The 26,980-nt window shown below is 58.3% G+C and overlaps 1 protein-coding gene across 3 annotated transcripts; it reads right to left on the bottom strand.

Moving 5' to 3' along the window:
- Positions 1-498: 498 nt before the first annotated feature.
- Positions 499-26,600, bottom strand: SYNGR1 (synaptogyrin 1). 3 transcript variants are annotated; one of them, XM_059187021.1, is made up of 4 exons: positions 26,429-26,600; positions 9,818-10,055; positions 8,363-8,508; positions 499-4,300 (listed from the first exon to the last, which is right to left on the bottom strand). In XM_059187021.1, the coding sequence occupies exons 1-4, from the start codon at positions 26,525-26,527 to the stop codon at positions 4,145-4,147; spliced, it is 639 nt and encodes a 212-aa protein (XP_059043004.1). In that variant the 5' UTR covers positions 26,528-26,600; the 3' UTR covers positions 499-4,144. The 3 variants fall into 3 exon arrangements, with proteins under 3 accessions (XP_059043004.1, XP_059043003.1, XP_059043005.1); XM_059187020.1 differs by having other exon boundaries at positions 499-4,366; positions 26,429-26,598; XM_059187022.1 differs by lacking the exon at positions 499-4,300 and adding an exon at positions 6,567-6,873 and having other exon boundaries at positions 26,429-26,599.
- Positions 26,601-26,980: the final 380 nt, after the last annotated feature.

The following is a 26,980-nucleotide window of genomic DNA, read 5'->3' as shown; positions in this document are numbered from 1 at the left end:
ATCTGAGCCCAGGTCTAGACGGCATCTTCTGATGGTCTTTCAGCACTTGTCACAACTTATTTTGTTTGTATGTTGGTTTCGCATCCATGCCTCCTGCTGGAGGACTAGTCTCTGGGGACGGGGGCTGACTACCTTGCTCAGTGTTGACTCCTACAGCCCAGCACTGTGTCTAGATACAGGGCCCAGCTCAGGACCATAACCTTTAATTAGTGTCCTGCAAACCTACGTGTAGGTCTGTATGGAAGCTTAGGTACCTTCGGGGACTGGGAAAGGGACCAGGGTAGGGAATGGTGACAGGGGTGTGTGTGCACATGTAGGCCTGTGTGCCTGCACGCATACATGTAAAGCTGGGGAGCACTGGCTTCAACGGTCATGACCTCACTTGTATTGAACAGTAAGAACAAAAAAAGCAGGTGCCAATTCAGTGGGGAGAGGGAATGCGACCCCAGGCCACACCCAGGAAGAACAAAGACGTTAGGACACGCGGCGGTCAGCTGGTGGGCTTGTCTTCACTTTATTACTATGTCACCATAAGTCACCACCTTCACTTGGTTCACCACAAATGGACAGATGTCATAATGGAGGGTGTCACGGGGCCACTGGATTCACTCTTGAGACTTAACCAGGTGGTGGGGGAGTCCAGAGTGGGGGCCCAGGATGGGGACCGCCATTCACTGCACACACGCACACACACAGAGATATATTTGTGGAGCCTTATATTATACATCTTATATATAGAAAATATATATATTTATACTATACACAGGCAGTTACGCTGCAGGAGGGCTGGGACACCCAGACAAGGGCTGTGGGCACCAGGGGATGGGGAATGTCACATCAAGGGGCAGCGCTGGGAGATGGCTGGACCAGCCCATCCTCCCACAAACTCTTGGGAGGGGTGCTCCCTCTTCCTGCTCCTTAGAGGATCAAAGGGGTCTTGGGCCAAGGTTGGGGGCCCTCAAGGGGTAACAAGTGGGGGCTCTTGGTTACATGGGGGGAGCCTGATGCCCCCGAGAGTCTCTGAAGATCAAAAATCACAGGCGAGGTTGGAGTAGGGGAACGGATGCCAAATCCCGGGGAATTAGACCCTTGACTGTCACACCCAGGCAGACGGCTCTGGGTGAGTGTTAACTCAGAGGCAGGAGACCGAGGTCCTCAACTTCTCTGTGCATAACTTTGGACAAATGACTGTCTTCTTGGCCTACTCTACCTTCTCTAAGGGTCCTTGCAACTCTAAACTTGTGTGGAACCCAGTTTTCCTGGGCCCTCTCTTGTGCTTGGTGGAAGGAGGGAGCCCAAACCCGGCAAGGTTAGACTGCAGGGGGCAGTCTTCTCCAGAGAAAGGGTTGGAAGCAAGGGAGAGGCTGAGGGAGGCAGCAGGGAGGGGGACAGAGGATACTGTTGGCCCACGAACAGGGGTTCTAAGTTTGGGACCTCCTGGGTGCTGTCCTCAGTCAGTGGAAGAAGCAGGGGGTCCCCAGAAGGGGAGTCAGGAGCCCTGGGTTCCAGCCGAATCCCGCCCTCTCCCCATTTCTCACCTGAACCACTGTTGGGCCCCTGCCAACACCCAGCTTGATGATGGGATCTTGTCTGGGCTGTACCCCAGGTCGAGTGAAGAATGCAAAGTGAGAAGATTCTGCGCCCCTCCCTCGTGGCAGGGGTTCTGTAAAATTCCCCAGTCTGGGGTGGCAGGGACAGTCTAGAAGAAACGCCCAGGGGATCAATGAAGCTCAAGTGGTACCCGGCCCTCCAGCTCCGTATTACGAGCAGCTGGTTGGTGCCCAGGGAGAATGGGTGAGCAGCACCCTGGGGTCTCCTGGTGTCCATCAGCAGGGGAGCTGTTTGGTAGGGAGCGGGCGCGGGGAAGGACCTCTCTCAACCTCCTGCATGCGTACAGAACCTCACTTTGCCAGAAGCGCACCCACAACCACCCGCGCCCCTTACCTGCTTCTCAAACTTGGTCTGGTACAGGCTCCGCTGCTCGGCCTGGTAAATGCCACCACTCCATTCCATCCCCACTTACGCCACTGGCGGGTTACCAGAGACAGAGCGCCTCCCTCAGATGTGGGAAACTGGAGTCTATGAAGACCAGCTGTTGCTTGGCTGTCTGGGGATCTCTCCTGTCACTGTTGCCCCCCCCCCCCCCCCCCCCCCCCCGCCGAGGACTTGGAACAGGCTCGAGTTCAGATACCTGCTCCACTGCTAACTCGTTTACACTCCGAGCCTGTTTCCCTTTCTGTTGAGTCGGGACAACGAAGCTACTTCTCAACCTAGGAGATTCCTCCTCCTTCCCCCATCACTGTGCTAACTGCTGCCCATCCTCCTGGCCCCTCCTAGAGCCCCTCCTGCCCCCGCCCTGGCATCCCTTGGCAAGCACTCGGATAGCACTCTGCCCCCTGGTAGACCCTGGGTACAGTGGTTGGCTTGGGACACATCTCCGGACGGCCAGCTTGCATGTTTTCTGAAACCCTGGCACGAGACAGCTGCTGAGTCAATGGGCAGGTGGGTATGACCTGCCTCTGAGGATTCTTGTGGGGAAATGGGGTGCCAGTGGTAGGAACAGCCAGCATGGTGCCAGGCCACGATACCCCAGTCCTGCTCCCTGGGGCACTGGCCAGTGGACGCGGGGCCCCATGCCCCCCCACGCCTCTCTCTCTCCTTTAAGGCCTCCCCATCCTTTAAGGTTCAGTGAAGAATCCCTTCCTCCTCCCAATCCTCCTTGTGCCTTTGGAGGCACCTGCTACCGTCTCCGAGAGCCCACTGCCTCCCCCAGCCTACCACGCACCAGGGGCTCTCAGCGTTCATCTTGGGAGCAGTTTGATCCATGGCAGCAGCTTGAAGGCTGGCCTTGCGGGTTCCACAGCCCCTGCCCCCTCTCCCCTGCTCCCACAGGGAGATGGTCCTCTCATTGAGCCTTCTGGAAGGCCAGTGGAAGGACTCTCCATGTCCTTGGGTGTTCCAGGCTCCAAGCCCCTGGCTGACCCCGGCTGAGGGACAGATGACACAGTGTCCCAGATCACTTCTGTTTCCTGGGAGGTCACAAGGTCAGGGCAGGGAATCGGGGCACCTGCTGGGTGGCTGGGGCCAAGAAACCCAGGCAGCAAGCCCAGCTCTGCCACTCAGTCACTGTGTCCTTGGGCCGGTCACTCCCCATTCTGGGCCTCCTCATCCACCCAGCCCTGGGCAGGGACAATGGTCAGTCCTTTGGGAGGCCACAGAGAGGGTGCTAGAGCTCCCTGTGGGGCGCACACAGCATGGCACAGCACATGGGGAAACAAGCGAGTGAGGCGAGCCCCGTTGGCCCTCCCACCCCGACTGGAGGCTGGGGGAGGGGCCGTGGGGATGTGGGGAGCAGGGCCTGGAGGCTGGGCTGGCCTACTGTGGGGAGCAGCCAGGCAGAGCAGGCCCTTGGCTTGCAGCAGAATCAGGGTTCTCTCATGGGCTGAGGTCCCCAAGGCCTCCCAGAGTGACAGGAACACTGAGTGGTGGCGCCCCAGGGACGGGGAAGGCAGGGAAGACAGGACACAGCAGGGGCTCTCCGGTCAGGTGGCCTGGGCTTGGGCCCAACTCTATGACTGGCTGCCTGAGTGACCCTGGGCAAGGGACCTTGACTTCTGCAGGCCTCAGTGTTCTCAACCATAAAACGGAGACCACCCCCACGCTCGTAGTAGGGCTGGGTGACAGCCCCCAGTGTCCTCCACACGTCCCCACACACGCGGGAGCCAAACCTTCCTGGCATCATCCCGGGCTTTCACGCCAATTCCCACCTCCGGGAGCAGCGGGGCTCCTCGGCACTTTGTCGTCCCCCTTCCCTGGACCACTGGTCTCTCCCTACCTGTGTCAAGCCCATACGTGACACACAGTAGGCACGTGTTGAACGCTCAGTGACACAACGCACGAGTGCAAACGCCCCCCCAGCCCCTGCCACACAGCCTTGCACACACGTGGAGACAGACCCCCAACACCTTACCGCCCCATCCCACCGAGCTGCCCTGGACCACAGCAGAACAACGCAGAGGCTGCCAAGGCGCTGGGCAGGGCAGTCTGGGAGGGAGCCAGGGTCTGGGTGTGGGCAGGGGTGAAGGAGGGGAGGGGCAGCTGGGACTGGGGCGGGGACAGGCAAGGGGCAGGTGGTCACGGCAGCTCAGTAGCCCTGGGACTGGTAGCCCTGGGGCTCCGTGTCAAAGGCGTTGGCCGGTTGCTGGTAGGTCCCGCCCATGCCGGCGGGGTCCGGCCCGGCGCTGGGCTCCACGTAGGGGGCATAAGGCATGCTGGAGTCCTGGCTGGGGTCCATGTAGTCCTGGGAGAAGAGGGCCGAGTCGGCGCCAATCTGGTACCGCTGGAAGGCCAGCACGGCCTGGCCCGCCTGGTGACGGGCGCCGGCGAAGACGAGGACGGGAGGGAAGGGATGGTTAGGGGACAGACAGACAAGGACAGCGGGTTAGTGGCAGTTAGTTCCCGCGACACACGCAATAGGGGTTAAGTACCCTCAAAGCACCAGGGACGAAACTAAGCTTGCCTGGGCGGGTGGGGGAGTCTGTGCTGGCAGCCAGCCCTCAAGAGAGCCAGAGCCACGCTGTCCATCTAGCTACAGAAACCTTCAGAAGTCACCCCCCCATGTCCCAGAGGTCACAACGGTCCACCAAACATCCTCCGTGGGGGTAGTGTTAAAGTGGCCCAAAGGCCACAGCATCCTTCTCAAACCGTGTCCTCAGGCGTGTTATGTGGAATGGGGAAATCAGGTTCTCGGTGGGAGAGAGAACTGTTGGTATCTCCTAAAAGCCATGCTGTCTCTCTTGCAGCAAAGTGTAAGCATGTGACGAAGTTCTGGCCAGCACGTCACCCCAAGTCCTTTGTCCCACCCTTTGACCTGATGCCTGGAATGCAGATGTGGTAGCTGGAGCTCTAGCTGCCACCCGGGACCATGAGGTCCCATGAGCCAAACTGGAAGGATGGAAGAGGCCTGGGTTACGAAAGTCCCCTAGAGCCACTAGGCCAGTCCTGCAGTGTCTTCACAGACTTGGGCTGCAATTTACAATTTCACTTGTTGCTGAACCTAATTGTAACTCAAATATTTGATCAAACAAGTTTGGGAACAGAGTGAAATAGTGTCAGGGCCACGGAACTTGTCAGAGCCTTGACTAATGTATGCTGGGATCCCCCAAGGGGAAAACTGGCAAGCAGCATGTGCCAACCTTATCTGACCAACAAAGCCCTTTTCCCACAAGACCTCGTTGGGAACGACTTGTCTACAGCATATGTATGTAGGCGGGAAATTCTTTTTCAATAAAAACTACTGCATTGTTATTAAGGACAATGACATTGACCACAGCAAGCTAGGGAATAAATTAAAAAAAAAAAAAAAAAAGTTTTCAGGTTTACATTGAAAGCCTCCTCCAAAGATCTTTCCAGCAGGTAGTCTGTGATACAAAGAGGCTAATGCCCTAAAAAACCCGCTTTTGGGCTGGGTTACAGGGGACCTCGAGGCTTCGTTACAGGAGACCTCATGGCAATTCATGCCAGAAGCCAGACCTGGACACAGAGGTGCTCCTCTTTCCAGGCAAGGGCCCTCTCCAGCTCCTACTCTTTCATCAGCCCCCTGACAAGGCCATAAACCAACGAGGAACCCCAGAGGCCCATCTGGTGAGAGGCAGGGGCTGAAGTGTGCTTGGCATTTTATTCTGGAGCGTTCCAGAAGCCCAGTGACCAGGCACTGACTTTCTTTCGATTTGTGTCACAAGGCAGGGGACCCTGCTGGACTGGGGTGCGAAGGGGACGCTGGGAGTTGTGCACAGAGCCCAGGGACCTGGTGGTGTGCCCGGCCCCTTCCCCAGAGCGGGTGCACTGTTTGCGGCCATCTGCACTTGTATGCCTCTAGTGTTAGGAAGCTCCTTCTCTCTGTGCTTTGCTCTCGGGGCCTGTTTGCTTTAATACCCCCTCAGCTCCTGTAGAGGGTGGAGAGGAAAGTGGTTCCTGCCCAGGGAAGCTGGAGGCTATAAAGAACTGGAGGCCAGAGTCTTTTGGAAGAACAGGGACGCACCCCATGAGAACTGCCCCCAAAGTAGAGATTAGGGAGGTGTCCCTGACTCCTGGGAGAGAATGAATGAATGAATGCATGCATGAAAGAACAAAAGAGCCTACATTTATTGAGCATCTCTGTGCCAGGCCCTGCGTCAGCCTTTGTTTCATCCGCACAACAGCCCTGAGAGGTAGGCCCACTGGGTAGTGGACGGAGGCTCAGAGAGGTGCAGGGGTTTGCCCAGGGTCACACAGCATATGAAAGCAGAGCCAGGCGAGGTGTCCTCTGACATCCTCGGGCAGGCCCCCCGCACCCCGCTCCTGAGCAGCCAGCCTCCCCGGGGAGTAAGATCAGCCTTCATGCTACCGCGAGGGACAGGCTCTCACAGTGTCCACAGTCGGCACCCCGGCAGCCCGCGTATGAGCCACCTCCTATTCTCTGAGAGCCCCCGGCAGTCTATTTGGGGGAAACTGCAATTTGTTCTCCCCTCCCCAGCCCATGGGCTCCTAATGCTAAGGACCCCGTCTGATTCATCACCAGGCACAAAACAGCTCAATAAATGTTTACTGAATGAACGGACAAATGAAACATAAAGGAGGCAACAAACAATTAAGTGGAGGGTCGGAACTGGCCTTGCCAGCCAGCATTCCCCTGCCCTGGGGGCCCTGGTATCCTGGCCACACCTGGCAGCAGGCCGCCCCCATGGCCTTGCCACTGGCCATGACCTGGGGCACCCCTTAGCCTCTGGAAGCCGGGCAGGCCTACGGCTGGGCTGAGGCGGGAAACAGTGTGCTGTATTCCTCCTGGAAGGTAAGGTCCTTGAATCTCCGCACGGCCAGGGCTGCGGTCAGGCTCTGCCAGGAGCAGGAGAGAGCAGGGGTGAGGCCAACGGGGATGAGCTGGGAAAGGCAGAAGTGCCAGCAGGGAGGCTGGCGGCAGTGGGCCAGCGGGCTCCTGTCAGTCAGGCTCTTGGATCTGCCCCTAGAAGTCCTGCCGGCTTATCACCCATTCCTCCTCTGTGAACCCCATCCCCATGGCAGGGCTCACTGTTCCAAACACCTCCCTGTAGGGCTGGGTGGGCTGGCTTGTCCCCATACACGGGGCACCTTCTCTGGTCTGAGATGCCCTGGGGTCATCTGATTCTTCCTGCCCAGCCCTGGGCATGGTGTGCCCATGGAGGGTGTGGTGTGACACATGGAGGGCTGGTGTGACCACAGCTGGGGAGCTGGGGCCCGAACCACAGGTGTTCTCCTCCAGACTCTAGCTCCTAATATTGCATGGGGGTCAGGGTGTCCCTAGAGAAAATGGATATTCAAGGCCTCTCATAAGGAGCAGGAAGTCACTCCAGGACAGGGAGGACTGGCTGCAGCTCGCTTTGCAGGAGGGGCTAGGTGGCCTGTATCTAGCCCCAGGACTCCTGGGAGGCATGGAGGGGAAAGAGCTGTACGCAGGGGAGGGGAACCCTTCCGACGGGGACCTGGGGCCCACGTGACCCAGACATCTGCAGGAGGGAGACGACCGGAGAAGAAATACATCAAGGTGACCTGGAACCAGTGGGAAAGAGGGCCCAGCCTAGGTCTAGAGCTTGCCAAGGGGTGCTGTCTGGCCAGGGGGGCCCAGAGACATGCTTTCTTTGACCTACATAGTAGGCTTTTTTTTTTTTAACTTGAATTAATTTTTAACATATAAAGATCAGATTTCACACAGAAATTCAGATTTCTGTCTTCTCTGGAAAGTGGGAAGACCTGGCCTGTGTGGATCCCCACTCCTGCTTTGGAACACGGGCCGAGGGTGCCCCTCTGGAGAGCACGTACCTGCCACCCGCCCACTCAGAACTTCCCATGTGCTGCCTGCCCCGTGGGCATCTGAGTTTATGACAACTTCCCACCCCAAATCCAATCGCCTGATTTTACATATGGGAAGACAGAGTCCTGGAAAATTCCAGGCAGCGCCAAGATGTGGCCCAGGTCTCCTGACGCCGAGGCCTGAGCTCCTTCCCTTAGAACTGCAAACCTTGTCTTTCCATCTAGGTTTCTGCTTGTGTTTGTAAAAGGTTATGGTAAACGCCCACGACCCAACTCCCAGAGCAGCTGGGAGGGCCTTCCTGATCCCTGGAGGCTGCTCTGCACCAAAGCGAGGGTCTCCCGTCACTGAGGGACTGTCCTCGCTGGCATGGGCAACAGTCTCCTTCCTCAGGAAGCAGCCCCATGCGGGCGTCAAGGACAGACGCAGGGAGCCGTTTGGGCCTTAGGAAGCAGGAGTCCCTGGCTAAGCTTTGAGGCCAGCAGCCTGGGAGCCTTGGCTGGGGTAGGAGGGTGCGTGCTGGGCAAGCGGCGTACTCACCCACGTGAAGATGGAGAAGAAGGAGAAGGTGATGGCGGCTCGGGCCGCATCTGTCCCTTCATTCATTGGGTTGTCCTTCGGCTTGGACACCTGCCACTGGTTGGCCAGGAAGCAGAAGCCCACGAACCAGAGGAAGGCCCAGAAGGCTGGGGTGTTCACCGGGGCCAGGCAGGAGGGTGAGTGGGGAGGGCCAGGGAGGGGTTCAGGAGCACATCTCCCACGCTCCCCCACCCCCAGAGGGAGAGGCGGGGGCAGGGGTGGGCAGAGAAGGGCGCACAGGGAAGGCGAGGCCAGAGCAGGGAGGTCAGTCAGACATGGAGAGGGACAGAGACCACAGAAGGGAGCCGGCCCCGTGGGGACAGCACAGCCACGAGCAGAGCCGGGGAGAGCCAGGGGCGGTGAGGGGAGGGAAGGAGGGAGAGACAGAGAGAAAAGTCAGTCAGCCTGGGTGGGCATTTCTGTCACCTCAGCCACACACAGATTTCCCAGCTGAATCCCCGCCTGGGGACCACCGCCCGCCCCTGCAGCAGTGGGGGAGGGGCAGCGATCTGAACCCCCAGCCCAACCACTGCCCCACAGTGGCCTAACAGGGTAGAGAGAGGAGGAGGCTGGGCAAGGGGGGCAGCTTGGCTGGCCGGGTCTGAGCACTGACTTCTTCCGTACCCGTACCCGTAGCCTTATAAAGCCCGAGGTTCGGGCGGGCCCTCTTGAGGAGAGGCCTGGGGAGTTCAGTAGAGGGAGCCTCGTGGTAGTGAGATCTCCTGCGGGTGCTCAGAGACTACCCAGGGAGAACCAGAGCTGCTCTGATGAAGCGTGTGTGTGCCAAAGGGCTGGGCTCACAGGCACTGCTGGGGAACCCTGGGGCTCTGTGGAATACAGTTTGAGAACTACTAATTTCATTCTAGCTTCCAGGTCGAAGGGACTGGCCTCACTGCTTACAGCCAGCCAGACTCATCCTGAGAGTCCCAGGCTGGGTAATGGCGGGAGGTCGCAGCCAGAGACCTGAAACCACAGCCAAAGTCTCACTGCCCTTCAACCACAGCACCCAGCGATCAGACTCTCAGAACTCTTGGGGACAGAGGTCGGGGCACCTCTGCCAAAGGCTGTTTCTGGAGGGCAGGGGCATCAGGTCATGTCGGACCCCGACCCTCCCTAGGCCCGGACTGCATACCAGGCTGTCAGGCTTGCCTGATTTCTCACGAGGCTCTACCAAGGGAGAGGGCACAGAAGGGGCCTCTGAAGGGCGGGAAGCCGGGTCCCCTCCCTGCTGCTGCAGCATCTCAGGCCCAGCCCCAGTCCCACCACTCCCTGTTGCCAGCCAGGTGACCCCAAGTCCATCCCCAAGTCCATCCCCTCAGATGCCTCATAGCTGAGGAGTGATGGACCCGCGGGGTGGGGGGCACCCTCCACAGGCTCTGTTGTGCTGGGGGGTGCCCACGGGGCCGGGGGACTCACCTGAGACCCCGATGTCGGACAGGACAGCTTTCTTGCGGTCCTTCACGCTGCTGATCTGCGGGAAGTACACGTCCAGGGCCAGGTAGAGCAGGCAGGTGAGGAAGGCAAGCACGCCCACAGCCACGCCATAGCTGCAGGCGCTGGGGTTGCGGTTGTAGATGCAGAACTTCTCGCCCCCCGAGTTATTGTTGAGGTAGCCCTCGTTCACGATGGAGCCGAACACCACGATGGAGAACACCTGTGGGGCGGGGGAGGGGCCGGGCCGGGCCGGGTGTGAGACCCAGGCCCGCCTGACCCAGCACCAGGCCTGGAGGAGGGGAGGCTACTGCCCTCAGCCTGCTGCCTGCCCGCACCCCCGTGAGCCCTCTTCACCCCAAACAGCCACAAGGCTGCTGTGAAGCAGGCATTTCAGAGGAGAGGCCCAGAGACGGGAGGGCAACTTGCTTCGGGTCACATGGCGCAGGGGGGGACAATCACTTCCTTCCTCAGCCTCAGACTCTAAGGAGCCTCTGACCACAGATCTGGCAGTACCATCCCACCAACCAGGTCCTGGGAGATCTTCCTGGGCCCTGACACCAAGATTCCTCTAGAGCTGGACCTGGCCTCCTAGAACAAGTGGTCTTATGTCCTGGGAGGTGAGCCTGTCAAGCCCCGACCCTAGGCCAACTCCCCTAGATGTTGGCACATGCCCAGCCTAATCTCAAATCATGACCTGAGTCGAAGGCAGACGCTTAACCGACTGAGCTTCCCAGGTGCCCCTAACCCTCCGATTTTTGGTTTTGGCTCGGGTCATGATCTCGGGGTTCTGGGATCAAGCCCTCGTGGCCAGCTCTGCACTCAGCAGGGAGTCTGCAGGGGTTCTTTCCCTCTGCCCCTCCCATCACTCGTTCTCTCTCAAATAAATATATTAATTTAAAAAAAAGCAACAGCAGTCACAATCCCACCAATTACAGGGCAATCTGTACTCCCCCAAGTGCAGTGCACATGGTACCTCCTTGAACCCAGCAGCCCTCTGTGACGGGTCTACGCAGCGGGGTAGACAGCCAGCTAAGATGGCCGCCCTCCGCCCCACGCCGCCTCCCCTCCAGCCCCAACTCCTGGTATTCACAGCCTTGTGCAACCTCCTTCCCTTGAGTGTGGGCTGGGCCTTGTGATTCACTTCGAACCAACAGAATATTGCAAAAAGGGAGAGATAAGATCTCTGTGAGGAGATTACAAAGACTTTGGCTTCCACCTTGCTTGCCCTCTTCTGCCACTCCCTACTTGCTCGCTCTAATGAAGCAGCTGCCATGTTTTGAACCGCCCTGGGGAGAGGCCTACGTGGCATGGAACCGAGGAAGGCCTCCAGCCAACAGTCAACAGGGCCCGGAGCCCCTCAGCTCACAAGGAATCGAGTCCCTGGCTGGCATCGTGTGAGTGAGCTTGAAAATGGAATCACCCTCGGCCTTCAGACACGACCACTGCCCTGGCTGACCCCACGTGGTAACCTGTGAGGGATCCCGAGGCACTGGTCCCTGGCTAAGTGGATTCCTGACATCAGAAACTGGGAAATGACTAGGAAATGAAACTAAGGAACCAAGGAAATAAAACCAGGAAATGAAACTAGGAAATGCCTTTGGCTCAGGTCATGATCACAGGGTCCTGGGATCCAGCCCCGCATGGGGGTCCCTGCTTGGTGGGAAGCCTGCTTCTCCCTCTCCCACTCCCTCTGCTTGTGTTCCCTCTTATGCTGTCTCTCTGTCAAATAAATAAATAAAATCTTAAAAAAAGAGAAGTTCATGCATCTTCCTCCTGCCTCTCACCTCAGAGCCTCAGGTGTGTGGCCTTCAGTGAGCCTGAGGCAGAGGCCAGAAGGATTTTTACTGCCCGTTTTCCACTTCTTTGTGTTTTCCAATTTTTCTAAAAGAAGAAACTAATTTCAGGAACATTTTCATCCTCAGCTAATAGGATGGGCAGTAACTCCGTGCCAGGTGTGGGAAAAAATAAGTATTATTATTTTTTAAATCTCATCTTCCTAAGATGTCTATGCTTTTTTTTTTTTAGATTTAATTTATTTATGTGAGAGAGAGTGAGCGAGAGAGAGCAAACATGAGCAGGGGCATAGGGAGAGGGAGAGGGAGACGCAGACACCCCGCCCCCACTCCCGGCTGAGCAGGGAGCCCGATGTGGGACTCGATCCTAGGAACTTGGGATCATGACCCGAGCCGAAGGCAGATGTTTAACAACTGAGCCACCTAGGCGTCCCTAAGATGTCCATACTTTACGTGGGTTTTGTAATGTACTGCATCTGTGGAGTAATAATGTATATAAAATGAAGAAATCTACATTTAATGGGAGGAATGATTCAGAAGTTTTTCCTAAAGGAGGGCATGACCAAGAGTGTGGAGACCACTGGTGCCTGGCACTGTGTGTTAGGAAAAATTCGAAACCAAATGTCTGTCGATGGATGAATGGAGAAACAGCCGTGGCATCTCCATATAACGGAATAGTTTTCAGTCATTAAAACAAACAACACAACAGTTCTGACATGGCCATAACTGGATGAACCTTAAAACAAGAGAAAAAAAAGAGGTGATGGAAGTCAAACACTGAAGGTCAATGTTACATAATTTCGTTTATGTCCTGTATCCTCAACAGGCAAAACAGAGACAAGAAGCAGACCAAGGCGACCAGGGCGGGGAGAACAGGCAGTGATTACTGAATGAGCATGGGGTGTTTTTTTATAGGGACGAAAGGTTCTGAAACTAGACAGAGGTGATCTTTGCACAACATAAATGCCACTGAACTATGCGTTTTAAAATGGTTTATTATGTGCTATGTGGGTTTTTCTGCAATTAAAAAAAAGGAAGGAAGAGGAGACTGTGGGGCTGTGTTCTGGTTCAACCACGACCACCCTGTGGTAGCTTGTGAGCCACACATTTGACAGTCCAGACTCGAGCATGTACACACAGCCAAGGTCCAGCCCTGTGCAGGCATGCCACACATTCTGCGTCCTTAGGATCAACCCACCAGGCACAGAGGGTAATTGGTGCTTCTCCCGATTAGCGGCGGAGGAAAACTGAGCCTCAAACAGCAGGTGGGACTGTTGTCGGCAGAATGGGTTGAACTTGAACCCAAGTGTCTCGATTCTCAGCCCTGCGCTCTTTCCCCCCGGACCAGGCTGACTCTCAGCCTTAGAAGGTGGGCCCTGAGGGATGGGTAGTCTTTCCAGACACCTGAGGGGCCCACGGTGTAACTGAGTGCCACATCTGACACTCAGGGGCCCAGGAGGGGAGATGCAGGAAGTCTGGACTTCATAGGAATTGTCTAAGGGACTCCTGGTCTACCGACAGTCTGGGCAACAAGCAAGGCAGACGCTGGACACCGGGAGACGAAGGCAGGCTCCCACGGCTGGTTGCCAGAGCTGTGCACAGCACCATTTCGGGATTGCCATTCACACAGCCCCTCGGACTTGTGCGCCAAGATAAGTCCACGGTTCCTACCAGGAACCTGCCAGGTCAGGAATCTGAGGCCCAGCTCCGGATGTCACCCACTGTCCCCAATCCAGCAGAATGGAAAAGCCTCTTGATTCAAGGATGCTCCAGACTCTGAGGAGTCCCACAGAGCTGCTGGAGTCAAACCCCAGGCCTGTGGCTTATGCTATGTGGCCTCAGGTAATGACAACCTCTCTGAGCCTCAGATCCGTCCTCTGCAAAAACTAACCCTCCCTTCAGGGCTAATGGGAGAACTACAAGCAAGCACCCCAAGCAGGGCAGTGCACAGGAGGGGCTTGGCAAGGACTAACTCCCTTCTCCAGAGGCCCCAGGAAAGAAGGAAGAGCACCAGGAAGGTCCTCTTGGGCAGCACTTCCTGAAAGGCTCCACCAGGGGTGGGGACAAGGGTGGACCCCCCGCCAAAAGCAGGCCAGGGGGCCAGGGTGGGGAAGCAGGCGGGCGGAAGCTGGGGCTTTGGGGACAGTAGAGGAGGAACCATTAAGACAGGGCCCTCTTTGGGGAGAGAAGCAGGGAGACCCTGGGGAGGCCAGGAGGCACGTGCTGGAGACAGCGTGTCCCCAACAGGGTAAGGAACAAGATCGCAACATCCTCCAGGGAACCGGCGGAGCCCAAGGGCAGCGCAGAGAGAGGAGGCTCTGTGCCAGCTCTGGTCCTCCTCTCCAGCCCACGGCTCCGGCAGGCAGGGCTCTCCATGCTCAGGCCCTTCTTGCAGCTCAAAGTCACCTCAGGCAAGTGATTTGCCTTCTCTGCGCCTCAGTCCCCTCATCCGTAAAGCAATGGCGCATTGCGAAGGAAGGAATGAGCTCGTGCACGTGTCATGGGGGCGTGTCGTGGGGGCGGCATCCCCAAACGCCAGCCTGATGCTGAACAGCTGGACAGAGACCGAGGCATCGCGGGCGGGGAGCGGAGCACGGACGAGAAGCAGAGAAGCAGCCAGCTCGGCTGGCCGGCCGAGGCGAGGGGAAGCGGGGAAGCCTGTTTCAGGCAGAGCAGGAAAGGCAGAGGCTGCAGGTGGAAGAAGTGACCGAGGAGTGGGGCTGCACAGGTGCATGGGACGGGGAGGGAGGGAGAGCAGGTGCACTTCCGGGGTGGGGGGTGACAAGGCCAGAAGGATCACAGTGGGACATGGTGAGAAGTCACAGCAGGGTGACCAGACCTGTGGGTGACCATCTCCACCCTGCAGCATGAAGGGCCCTAAAGCTGTTCCCCACCGCCTTCCAGACACGATCCAACCTTCCAGGGCTGGTGGTCAGGGCCCTGGGGCCTCAGCTCCCTCCACGGTTCACCAGCCAGTGCCTCCCCACCTTCCCATGCCCCGCTCCCCTCCCCCATACTATTTCCTCTCTGGACCTGGTTGCTGCCTGCACTGAAGAGTGCAGGGCTAGGGTGAAAGCTGGGAGACCCTCCGGGGGCTAAGCACCCTGGGCTGGCACCGGCAGGGGGTTGGTGGGACGGGGTGGGTGCCCAATGTATGTGGAAGGTAAAGCCTCCAGCATCTGTTGACAGGTGTGCCGTGGGGGATGGGAGAAGAACAAAGGACAGGGGGTTGGGGGTAGGGTTGTGGCTTGATGACCAGTGGGGACACAGATGTGCACACCACATACCCTGTAGGCCACAGAGCTGGGTTAGGGCACGGAGAGCCTCACCCAGACCGGGCGGAGAGTCTACACACGGAAAGGTGTTGCCAAGGATACACAACTGCTCCGCTGGGGCCACCGAACTCCCTCAAAGACCCTGCAAGCCCTGGGTTAACTTCTCCATTTAGCGGCCATTCCTCTACCCCAGTGGGAGGGAGCCCCCCTACGAGCTGGGATGGGCCTCAGGTTTCTGCCCCCAGCGCTCCCGTCCCGCTGGGAGGAAGGGGGGGGGCCCCTCAGGAACTGCTAGGTGACTAACATGCATCCTCCTAATTGGACGAGCCCAGCGTCCGGGGACCTGCCTGGGACCGCGGCTGGTGGGGGCAGCTGCAGACTAAAACCCGAGTCTCTCGGAGCCCCATGCCAGGCTCTGCGTCAGGTCAGGCGGCCTCCAGGGGACTTGCTAAGGCCGGATCTGCAGCGAGAGTACACAGAGCCACCACCAGCGGCCCGGAAATGAAACCAGAATGAAATTCTACGCTGCTGTGGCTGAACTCTTCCTGACAGGCGGATCAGCGGAAGGGATGGGACTCAGGTCCACGGTGGCAGAACTAGTGCCTCAGAAACAGGACAAGGTGGCGTGGCGGGGGAGGGAGGTGTCCCACAAAGGCCACTGGTCAAGGGAAGGCTCAGGAAATAAACCACCCCTCTGCCTTGAACTAAAGAAAATGCTATAAAAAGAAGGCACCAATGTAAATGGGCCAAGGCTGTTTTTTTGCTGTCTTTATAATCCAATCCTGGGTCTTTTTAAAAATGGATTAAAAAAAAATGGATTCCAGATGGCAGTTGGAACAGAGGTAGGTTGAATTCAGAAAAACAAATCAGGGGTACCTCAGAATTTCAGGATCTTGGGGTACTGGATTCAGAGGCATAGAAATGGAGACCCCAGTCGGGCCAGGCCACCCCCCCCCCATGCCGGCCTCACCACTCCCCCTCCCCCACTTGGCTCAGCCATCCCAGAGGGCCAGGGTTGGCATCGGCACAGGCTGTCTGATAAGTTTGCACCTGCTGTTCCCACTCCCTGAACACCCTTCCCCACCTTTTTCTTTTTCTTTCTATTTTTTTTAAAGATTTTATTTATTTATTTGACAGACAGAGAGACAGTGAAAGAGGGAACACAAGCAGGGGGAGTGGAAGAGGGAGAAACAGGCTTCCCGCTGAGCAGGGAGCCCAATGCAGGGCTGGATCCCAGGACCCTGGGGTCATGACCTGAGCCGGAGGCAGACGCTTAACCACTGAGCCACCCAGGCGCCCCGTTCCCCACCTTTTTCATCTTTCAAATAGGAACAAACTCCTTTGATCCTTCACCCTTCAAAACTCTCCTCCACCCCGACCCTGCACACGCTCCTGTTGGGAACTCATTTCTGGATTTGTCTCCCCCAGGAGACTCTGAGCTAACCCCACAGCTTCTGCAGGGGTCCTGACAAAAATCACATCACTTAATCCTCACCAAAACCTCTAAGGAAGGGCGCCTGGGTGGCTCAGTTGGTTAAGCGGCCAATTCTTGATTTTGGCTCAGGTCATGATCTCACCGTCGTGGGATTGAGCCCTGAGTCAGACTCTGAGCTGGATGTGAAGCCTGCTTAAGATTCTCTCTCTCCTTCTCTCTTTGCCCCTCCTTCTCTCTCTGTTTTTAATAGAAATAAAATAAAATAAATTAAAATATTTTTAAAACCTTGAAAGAAAATATAAACCTAAAGACATCTCCACAAATCAGGCTCATTGAGCCCATTTCACAGAGAAGGAAGCTGAGGCCCGACATGCCTAGACTCTAGCGGGCGGCCCATACCGGCTGGCCCACAGCGGCTAAGCAGGGTGCCAGCTCCCAGCCCAAGTCTTTCGCCCCATTCCAGAATGTAAGCCAAATCTCTACCTTCAGCTGCTGACCCAACAGTGAATTCCAGATCCCAAACTCTAGGACAAGGATGAGTTCCAGGAGGGACACCTGCCCTCGGAGCTGTGTCACCACCCCACAGGGCAAGAGCATCCGCACCCAGAGCAGGCAGGCCGTGTCTGGGCCCCTGCAGGGCATCAGGCTGAGCCGGCTCCAAGGAGAGCTGGGCCAAGCCAGCCTGAGGGCCAGAGGTCGCTGCTGTTTGCTGGGAACTCCCCAGAGGGTGGCCTTAACCATCTTTAGGCACCTGCTGGGTTCCCCCCACCCCCCGAGAAACTGTAGAGAGGAGCTCCTGGGTCCTGCCAGCGGTGAATGGTACTGTCTCACCCTCTACTGGGACATCTTCCCCTGTAGCCTTCTGCTCCACAGTCTCTGCTGCCCACCTCCAGGCTGCAACGTTGCCTGGCCCAGGACAGCCACCTCTCCAGCCTCCTCCCCTCTGCCGGTGGCTGCTCCCCCACCCCAACTCTTCCTAGTCCTTCCCAAGTCTGAGGACTGCCTCCCTAGGCAGGTTCTGCGGTCCCCCTTACTTGGGCTGCTGGTTCACATCTGACCTCTCCAGCTCCAGTGACCTCCAGTGACCTCTAGTGCCCCTCCTCCCTCCACACATTGGCTCCCACCCAGGAGCTCAAACCCCAAACCGGGCTCATCCTCAAAGCCCATCCAACGGGATACTGGGCCTACTGCTTCCTCCTGCCCCCCAGTAACTCAAATTACCCCATGTCCCCCGTGCCAGCCCAGGCCACGACCACCTCCTGCCAGGCGAGATAGCAGCTTCCCAGTCTCTCTGTGTCCTCTCCCGCTCCTGCACCCTCCCCTTTACAGCAGCTGGAGAGAGCCCTTCAGAACTGTCACTGCTCTGCTCTGTCCTGCTCACCTCCACCCCCACAGCGAATCCCTCCCCCACTGCAACCCAGGTCTCCTGCCTTCCTCACAGACTCCTTTCTCACCACTGTCCTCTAGCTCTCCCCCAAGCTCGCTCCTGCCTCAGGGCCTTTGCACTTGGCTGTTCCCTCTGCCTGGAATACCCAGAGACCCCCAGATCTCCCAGGCAGGCTCCTGCTGCTTCCTTCTCAACATCCAAACCTCAGGGCAAGACAAACTACTCAAAGAAACCCTCCAGACCTGACTCCCAGATCTATACTAAGAGTCTGATACTCCACCTCATTTCCTCAATAACATCATTATACACAGATGTCCCTAGTTATTGGTTCATTTGTGGGTGAACATCTCCCTCCTGGGACCCAGAGGGAGGGTCAGGAAAAGCTTAGAGGGGAGAAAACAGCAAATCTGAGAGAGGTAGGGGCACAGGCAGCATGGGAGTCAAGAGAAGGGAGCATTCTCTCCTCAGCACCCCTAGTTTGGGCCTCTGCTTGCATACCTCTGAACATGGGGAGCTCACTCTCTAGTAAGGGGGGGCTCCTGCGTCCTCTCCCTTACCCTGAGCTGAACCTGCCTTCCTGTCAGTGTCCATACCAAAGTCCCTGCTCCTGCCCCTTGCCCGCAGGGAAAGACTGCGAGGAAAAAAGGAGCTGTGCTTTTGAGGGATGAGTCAGGCTGCCAAGCACCCCCTCCCCTGTTTCATGGGAGTGGGGCCCTGCCTCCCACGGGGTCATATGAGGAAAATGGCTGAAGCCAACGCAGGAGCACATGACAGGCACCAGGCGGCCACTCTGCTTCCCAGAGAGCCTCGTGTTGAGCCGCAGGGCTGAGGCAGGGTCAGGTCGGGGTGCTCCTAGGGTCCCTTCTCTCCTCCCCTGCCCGGGCACCCTGTTCCGAAGCCTTGGATGTGACCTGCAGGGGATTAGGCCATAATCTTCCGCAAGCTGTCCCTCACATTCTCAGAGGTGGGGGTGGGGAGGGGGCTCTATGGGGCAGGGGCCTGAGCATGCAGACCCTTGTCCCCAAGGCACTGAGAGCTTCAGCCTCCTGTGGCTGTGCAACCAAGGGAGTGGGGGGGGGCAGGAGGATCCCCCTCCACCAACAACCTTCTACAGCCCAGGTCCTTCCTCATCCAGGTCCTGCCCCCTTGGAACTTTCTGAGGTCAGGAGGGGAGTGATGCCCCCCCTGGGAAAGTGCCGCAAAGGCCAACCAAGCACCAGGGGCCCTTCCTAGGCAGGATCGCGCTCTGCCCCAGTGGCCCCTGGAGGCAGGCACGGCTCTCCCCATTTTGCAGATGGGGAAACCAAGGCTCTCTGCGGTCTCTCCACTGGTTAAGAAGAACGGGGATAACCTCCCTCCCCGGTCCGTGAGCTCTTCCTCACCTCAGTGCCTGCCTCTGCCCTGCCAGTTCCTACAAGCCTGACAAGGTCCAGTTTCTTCCCCTCTGGGGCAATTCCAGGTCTTCAGAGAGGTAATCTGGTCCCAGGCCCTGCCTCACTTCTAGAGAAGGAGAAGGACACAAAGGGGTAAATGCCTTCTGCTTTGAGAGTTCTTACAGCTGTTCCCAGAGAGCACAAAGGAAGCAGGGAGGAGACAGCAAGCTGGAGGGGGGGTGCAGATCCTGGAAGTCTTCAAGGAGGAGGCGCTATCTGAGTTGGGCCTTGAAGGCCGAGTGGGAGACCCTGAATAAGGACGGAGGGTGGAGAGAGGAAGGTAGAGCAGCGCAATTCCGCACCTCGTTTAGCCTTTACAAGACGCCACGCACCATCAAGCACCAGGGACACAACAGTGACATGACAGACACAGCCTCCCCCCAACCCAGCCTCCTCGCTGACCTGCTGCACCTGTCGGGCTTTACCATGACACTCCTCCTGCCGGGAAGCCCTCCTCCCCGCCTCTCCGCCTGGCTGGCCCCAGCCTTCTCATCTCCACTGTACTGTCCCCTCCCTGTCCCTGACCTCAGCGTCTCCTCACTCTGGCTGTGTGCTCATCTCTGTGTTTTTTTACTGGTTTCATCATCACATTTCCCTCCACTGTTTCCCACCATGAGCCCTCGGCAAGGAGCAGGCCCCCAGCAACACGCTGCGTGTGTGTTAAACGGGAGACGACAGCGTGTGTGTGTCCTGCGGCTGCTGGGTCCCAGGGGAGGATGGATGAGCCTCTCACAGCTGGCCAGGTTCGGCTGAGGCGGTCGTTAATGACCAGCGACCCTGGGTCTGGCAAGAAGGTCACAGACGGCGGAGAGAAGGGGGAGAAAGCCTGAGTGGGGTACAGGTGAGAAACGGAGGGAGACCCCTTGGAGACTGTGGCCAGACAGGAGTGAGGGGCTGCAGTGAGGCCGGCCGGGGCCACAGAACCGGAGAGACCGGGGAAGGGTGAGCGCCGGACCCAGGAGGCTGGGGAGGGGGCCGGGTGGGTGACACCCGGAGGAGCTCAGCTGGAAGGGGACAGGGAGCACGGGGCGAGGGCCCAGCCCGAGGGTCGATGGCTCAGAGGTCCCAAGCTCAGAGATGTTGGGGTCAAGAGGTGAACAGAGAGCTGGAGAGACAGGAGCGGGGGAGAGCAGGTGGCTGCTGGAAAGGTGGGCCAGGCGAGGGGGGCTCCGGGCCGTGCGGAGAGCACTGTGGGAGGAGGCGAGGCCGGACGGGAGCAGGATCACAGAAGTGGGCGCCACAGTCGCCTGGAAGGAAGGCGGCGGTTGTGCTAGACAGAGCAAGTGTCGGGTGGTGGGCGCCTTCGCGGGATAGGGGGGCAACCTGGGGCTGGCCTAAGAGGAGGGCAGCCAGCCCGGCACGGAAGCCAAAGCTGGGGGAGAATGGTCTAGAGGCAGCCTCGGGAGCCAGGAGGACCATATCCCGCCTCCAGGCTCGACAGAGGGGGGTATGAAGGAAAGAAGAGCTCTTTTAAGAAGGCTGCCAGGCGAGCAGGGTTGAGGCGGGGAGGCCAGGTTCCTGCAATTTACAATTAGGGATGTTCAGAGCGGGGCCATGTCCGCTCCCGCCTGGACTGGGAGCTGGGAGCCCCGGCTTGTTGGGGTTCTAAGTAGTCTGGGCCTGGCAGCCTAGGGCTGCCCCAGCCAAACAGCGACCCACCCTCCCCACGGTCCCCTTCACACCGCCCCCTGCCCCCCACAAGGGAAGCTGAACATAATTCCATTCCTGGAAGGGAGGCGTCCTCCAGACACACAGAGGTATGAGCTGCTGGGCCAGGATCTAATCGACACTCTGCTCACATACTGGGACCCGGGGCCCAGGCCCCCTGCTGCAGGACCCCCACAAGCGTTATAGGGGTGTGGTTCTTGATATCACTTCAAAGACTGACCGGTCCCAAAGTCCCCAACCTGAAGACCACCAGGAACAAGAATGGGAGTTCTTTGAGGATAGAAAGGTTGGCAACCACGAGCCCAATTTGACTCTTTTTTCCATCTGACAGGTGGGGAAACTGAGGCCCAGAGGACATAGCATCTTGCTCAAGACATACCACCAGTCAGGGTCAGAGCGGGTGCAGAACGTGGCCTCAGGCCCCAAGGCTGCAGGCACTTCCCAGCGGCCTGTCCTGCCTCTCCTCCCACCGGACAGCCGGTTCTCCAGGTCTGGCTGCCAAGCGTGGCTCCCTCGCCAGCTCTGCCATCTGCCCTTCCTCTCCTCCTGGTTTTTCCTCCTCTCCGCCCCTCCTCCCCCAGCTTTTGGGCTTGCCTCACAGCTTCTCAGGAGCAGGGGCAGGGCCCTGCAGGAGCCAGTCATGGGGCTCCCCCCATGTGGCTGGGGACTCCCTGAAGCAGAAGCTGCTGGCCGTGATCCCAGCCCCTCCAGTTAACCTCTCGGGCCTCAGCTTTTCACCTGAAGTGGGGTAACAAAACTCACTTGACCAGGACGCTACAGGCCTAGAAAGAACGGATGTGTGGCAGGCCCTTTAAATATCCATCTTTGCAAAGCTTCAAGTCTGCCCCAAAGCTAATCATTCCAATGGCAGGTCACAGATGAGGTTTGGAGAGGCCAGGATTTTCCAACGTCCTGCTTAGGCAATCCTGCTCCCCACGCCAAGTACCAGGCTCCCCCAGGCTCCCAAGCTCCTGCACTGCCCCTGTGCATGAGGAAATGCCCAAGATGCAAGGCAGGATCCTACCAGCCAACGTCTCCTGAAGACCTCCTTGCCACTGCCTCCTTCCTAGACCTAAGACAGATGGACTAGCCAAAGGTCAGCCACAAGCAGATTAAAAGATAAGGAAGATTCCAAGACTGCTAGTGATAAAGGACAAAGGAGCATGTGATCTACTTCTGGCCGGGCAGCGCTCCCAGAGTTAGTGACCCGGCTGTGCCAGGTGCTTGGAGAGCACAGGCGGGATGAGGCCACCCAATTCCTGTGAGAACACTCGCTCCCAGAACCTTAAGCCCCATCTCCCCCTGGCAGCCACGGGGAGCTCTTCTCCGTTTGAAATCCCTTTCTGTGACCCGAGGTCTTTGGTGAGCACCCCCTGCCTGCCACCCTAGGGCCCGCTCACAGAGTATGATGGCACTCTCATTCGCACACCGGGGACCCCCAAGAGCTCCCCATCATTTCTAAAGCCCACTCGGACCTCAAGCTTCTGACATTTGCGCCTGCTGCTCCTTCTACCTGCAATGTTCCCTCCCAGCATCTTTATCAGAACCAACTCAGCAGTCACCTCCCCCTGGAAGTCCTCCATATCCCACTCGCAGAGGCAGCTACCCGCTACTGGATTTTCTTCTTGTGGTGTCTCGGGCCTCCTAGGAGTACGTGTCACTGGACTGAGAGTGTCTCTGGTGGGACACACAGGCTGGTACCGGGCAGGGACTTGGCATTTGCGGAATGAATGACTGAATGCCAGAGCTGGCCAGAGGCTCCATCTCCACCCCGGACCCCTTTGCCCCACTCCACACCTCCAGGATTTTGATGCAGGATGGCTAGGGAATCGTGATCTGGACCAGAGGGGGGACGGGGGGGGGGTGGTGTCTCATCTCGAAGCTGCTGTGTTTCCAAACCAAGTTCAGCTTTTACTGTCAGTGTTCACTGGGGTGATTGAGGGTGTGGATGAAAACGAGAACCCGTCGAGCCCCCCTGGTGCCATGGCAATGTAGATGGGGGACCACAGGGGGTACACTGAATATGAACCCCACAGACCTCCAGATTGTGCCTTATTCTGTCATTTGGGGGGGGTGATACCCGCCCTACTCACAGAATCCTGTTCAGGAAATCAACCCCAGAAACACCAACATCTCAAACACTTTAGCGTTCTGTTTTGCTCCAAATGAACATGAGAACACGAACCACCCTATTCTCCACCAGCACCAATATTCCTTCCCCGCACGGCAGTAGGACCCACTAAAAGTAAAACCGCAAAGGCCACAGAGGAGGGATCCTTTATATAAAATCAGCTAGCTCCCCGCCAGAGCTCCGGGCCCCCACCTGAACCCAGAACAAAGAAAGGTGTCCCCTGACAGGCCGCAGTCTTGGGTCACCTATGACCTAGCTCAGCCTCCTCAATGAGCTGGTGAGACTGAGGCACAGGGGTGGTCGTAGCTGGTCTGTGGGGCAGCCTTCTCCTGGCCACCAGCCGGACCGGCCTTGTCTCCCTACAACTGGGGCAGAAGCAGCCCCTCAGAGCTGCCCCACCTCGGCCATCCCCTGCCTCACCCCAGACATGGAAGGTTCTAGTCTGGCTCCTAGTCAGCTGGGCCAGCCAGCTGCCAGCTTCTTCCCCATTTAGCCAAAGCGTTCAAGGCCTGCTGTGCCTAATCACCCTCCTGGACCTGGGGGCCAGTGGGTGGGGAAGGGGGCAGTTGAGGAAGCCAAAGAGAAGGCGCTGAGGGACCCGCTTCCACCCAGGTTCCAGGGTAGATCCGGGTAGGGGGGGTCCCTCTTTCAGAAACAAATGGCACAAAATCCCCAGCCCACGAGCACACATGGGGTTAGGGCTGTATCCCAGCTGCAAGGGAGGGACCCAGATGTGGTCCTGGATGGAGGGACCAGGTGTCCAGGTTTGTGTGGGACTCACAGGGCTCCCAGGACACAGCACTTTCAGGGCTAAAGCTGGGAAAGTGCCAGCAAACCAGGTTGAACCAGTCGCCCTAGCCCGGAGCTCAGGCTTCCTTAGCTTCAAGGTGAAGTCCACGGCCTCCCTGACCTCTTGGGGCACCATGGAACACTAGGGCCAAGGTCAGGTCTCCAGCTACATCCCTCGCACACTCACGAACGCATTAGAACATGTCGGCGCACCACACATTTTCCGAAAAACACTGGAAGGCAGGCACTGGGCCTCTCTGAGCGGTGGGATCACACGTGATTTTTTTCCTGATTGTTTTTATCATGGTAAAATAGACAGGACATAAAATATACCATCATCACCATTTTTAAGTACGAGGTGGTATTATGCCCAGTACATTAATATTGTGTGACCATCACAAGTGATGTTTCTATCTTCCAGATATCAGCAGGCGTTACTTTTATGACCAGAAAAAATATATGTATGTTTTAAAGGTGACAATGAGCCTCTATCAGCTGTCTCTGCTCACACAAAGGCAGTAAGCACAGCTAGGAGGCCGTTGGGGGTGGGGATTAGATGGGTGCTTGGCCCAGATGACCTTTATCCTGGCCAGTCCTGAAACCCAGGATTCTGACCCCTTCCAGCTTCCAGAGAAGCGATCAATGTGCTTTGGAGACTCCAAGATTTGGGTTCAGATCCTCTGTCTGCTGCTTACTTGCTCAGTAACCTTGGGTCTGAGCCTGCTTCCTCAAATGATGCAGAAGCCGTAGGGGAATGAGTGGCGGGTAACTGCACACGGGCCCCCTGCACCCAGAGGCCTCTCCATAGTTACTTTTCCTTCCTCCTTCTTGGAATGTCTCTCTGGCACCCAGACGTGATGAACAGAGGTAAGCCCTGCTTATCCTTCAAGGCCCAATTTGATATCAAATTGGGAGAAGTGGAGAAGCCTCTCTGATTCCCATGGCAGGGGGTACCCCTCTGCTGGCTCTCACGGCCTCTGCCCGGGGGTACCTGGCTCCCTTCCCAGTGGGACTATGTGATCCCCGAGCACTATCGGCTGCGTCTGAGTCATGCTGTCTTCTCTAGGCGCCCAGCAGACTTGGTGAACCTTTGCTAAATGAAGCCATCACAGGCAGAAGTGTCCCAAGCAGGCAAACTGCCCACACCCCCTCACAAAACCAGTGGGACTGGCAAAGGGGAGCAGAGCACACAGCTGGCTCGCCTGATGGGGCAGGTGTGTCCCCCCCCCCCCACCACCACCGGAGTTCTGTCTCTGCCAAGGGCCAGTCAGGGTCGCTGGGGAACTGGAGACTGGCACAGATGAATGAATCCAGTACCACAAACCCTTCTGGATGTGCCTGGGGTGCCAGGCCCACTGCCAGGCCCTATGTAGCCAGTGGGGCTTCCCTGCCCTCAGCAAGCTCCCCATCTTAAGAAGAAAGGGGGTTCTTGTGGTGCCAGGAGGAGGTTTTAACATTTTCAGACAAAGGACAGTTAGCTTCCTTTCTCTCTGGGAGGCCAGAGATAAACACCCAAGCTGTCCCACCCATCAGATCCTAATATTGCCCTGAAAACCCTGAACACTTGAGCACCCTGAAGCTGTGGCTGGCCTTAGGTGTAGTCCTTTGGGGTCGCTGATAGTGACCCTGGCCAGTGTCTCCAGTCCTAGCCCCCTGTGGGCCCACAGGAATAGGCCCCAGGCCCACAGAGGCACAACCCTCCAGTGAGGGTGTTTGGGCAATGGCCACAAACCCTATGGGGGCCAAAGGCACCCACTTTCGCATTGGCCTTCTTCTCCTGGGGTGCTGCCCACTACATCTGACCCCCCCCCCCCCCCGTGCTCACTGTCTCTGTCCCATCCTCCTCCCCCAGAGCCCCAGGTCTGAGCAGGGACCCCCCCACTGCTGGGGGATTCTGACCTGCACCAGGTTGAGGTCCAAACCCCCTCCCCCAACAAGCATTCAGGTGTACTTGGGGGGCAGTCATGGATTCAGGAAATATCAGAGCCCAAGGTAGCTCCTTCCACCTCTCTACAAATCGGGAAACCGAGGCATGAGAGAAGAGTTGCCTCTCCCCACCTCCGAATGTAACTCCTCGTTTCCCATAAACATTTCTTGGGTGGTTCCCGGCCCAAGGTCACGCCGCGAAGGAGAGGCACTTCCCCGGGGGAAGCCAGGTCCCCGGCTCCCGGCGCATCGCTCCATACCTTCCGGGCTAAGCCATCAAACCTGGTTTCCGGCCCTCTCCTCCTTGAACGTCCACGGCAGACGTGGCGTGCACCCGTGAGTTGATCTACGCCCTGATCCACCCCCCCAAAAAAGGCCACCTGAGACCCGGGCTCAATCCCCACCGCCGCTGATCCGCCCGGCGGCAGCGCGCAACCACAGCCGCGAGCTGCATAGCCGCGGCCTGGAGGTCACGGCGATGGGGGGCCGCACGCGAACGGGGACGCCGGGGAGCAAGGGCGCCGGCAGCAGGAACGGGAGCCCCTCGCCAGCGCTGGGACCCCCGCCCGGGGCCCGGGAAGGAGCGGGGGGGGGGGGGTGGCAGCCGCCGGCACCCTGTCCGGAAGGCTCCCCGCGGGTTGCGGCACCTTTGCCCGGGGTCCGGCGGGGTTGGGGTCAGTCCGAGCGCGCCGCCGCTGCCCGCGCCCCCACGACACGCCACCGCCGGCGCGGCCGGGCCACCCCAGCCGTCCTTACCCAAGACACGACGCGCAGAATGGTGTGCGGCTGCCGGACCAGGGTGTGGGGGTCGAAGGCGCCCCCGGCTTTGCCCGCTCCGTACGCACCCCCTTCCATCGTGGCTGCACCCGCGCGGTGCCCCCCGCTCGGCGCGCGCCGCCGGCCCTGCGCGTGCGCGGCGCCCCCGCCCCCTCCCCGGCTCGCGCGGCTGGTGTGGTCGAGGGCTCCCGCCAGGGGGCGTCGTGCGCGGAGGGCGCCGCGACGCAGGCGGGCGGCGGGTCGCGCGCGCTCGTTCTCGGGGGCGCGCGTGCTGCGGACCAGGTGGAGGGCGCGCTCGTCGCTGGCGTGGTGACCTCTCTGCGGAGCGGGGCCAGGGCGGGTGCCGCAAATACAGGACGTCCCCACCCCTGGGCGGTCGCTCTCCTGGGCCGTGCCGTCCCCATCACAGCCCGGCGGTGCCTGAGGCTCTGACTGAAACCGTCTGCATTATTTGTTTTCTCTCGCTGTCTGTCCGCCAACCTAGTAGGGCAGGGTCCGTGTTTGTTTTCCTAAACAGTAGGTGCCACCAGA

The sequence above is a fragment of the Mustela lutreola genome, chromosome 8, assembly GCF_030435805.1.
Source record: "Mustela lutreola isolate mMusLut2 chromosome 8, mMusLut2.pri, whole genome shotgun sequence".
Classification (NCBI taxonomy): domain Eukaryota; kingdom Metazoa; phylum Chordata; class Mammalia; order Carnivora; family Mustelidae; genus Mustela; species Mustela lutreola.
The sequence above is the reverse complement of the archived record's forward strand: the minus strand, read 5'-3'. Positions and strand labels throughout refer to the sequence as shown.

Bases quoted from the DNA above. Each gene is read 5' to 3' on its own strand.
- SYNGR1 (XM_059187020.1), bottom strand. From the start codon at position 26,527: ATGGAAGGGGGTGCGTACGGAGCGGGCAAAGCCGGGGGCGCCTTCGAC. The intron at 10,056-26,428 runs GTAAGGACGGCT...CCCGCCCCACAG, and splicing joins TTCTGCGCGTCGTGTCTTGG to GTGTTCTCCATCGTGGTGTT. The intron at 4,367-8,362 runs GTGAGTACGCCG...GCCCGTCACCAG, and splicing joins TCTTCTCCATCTTCACGTGG to GCGGGCCAGGCCGTGCTGGC.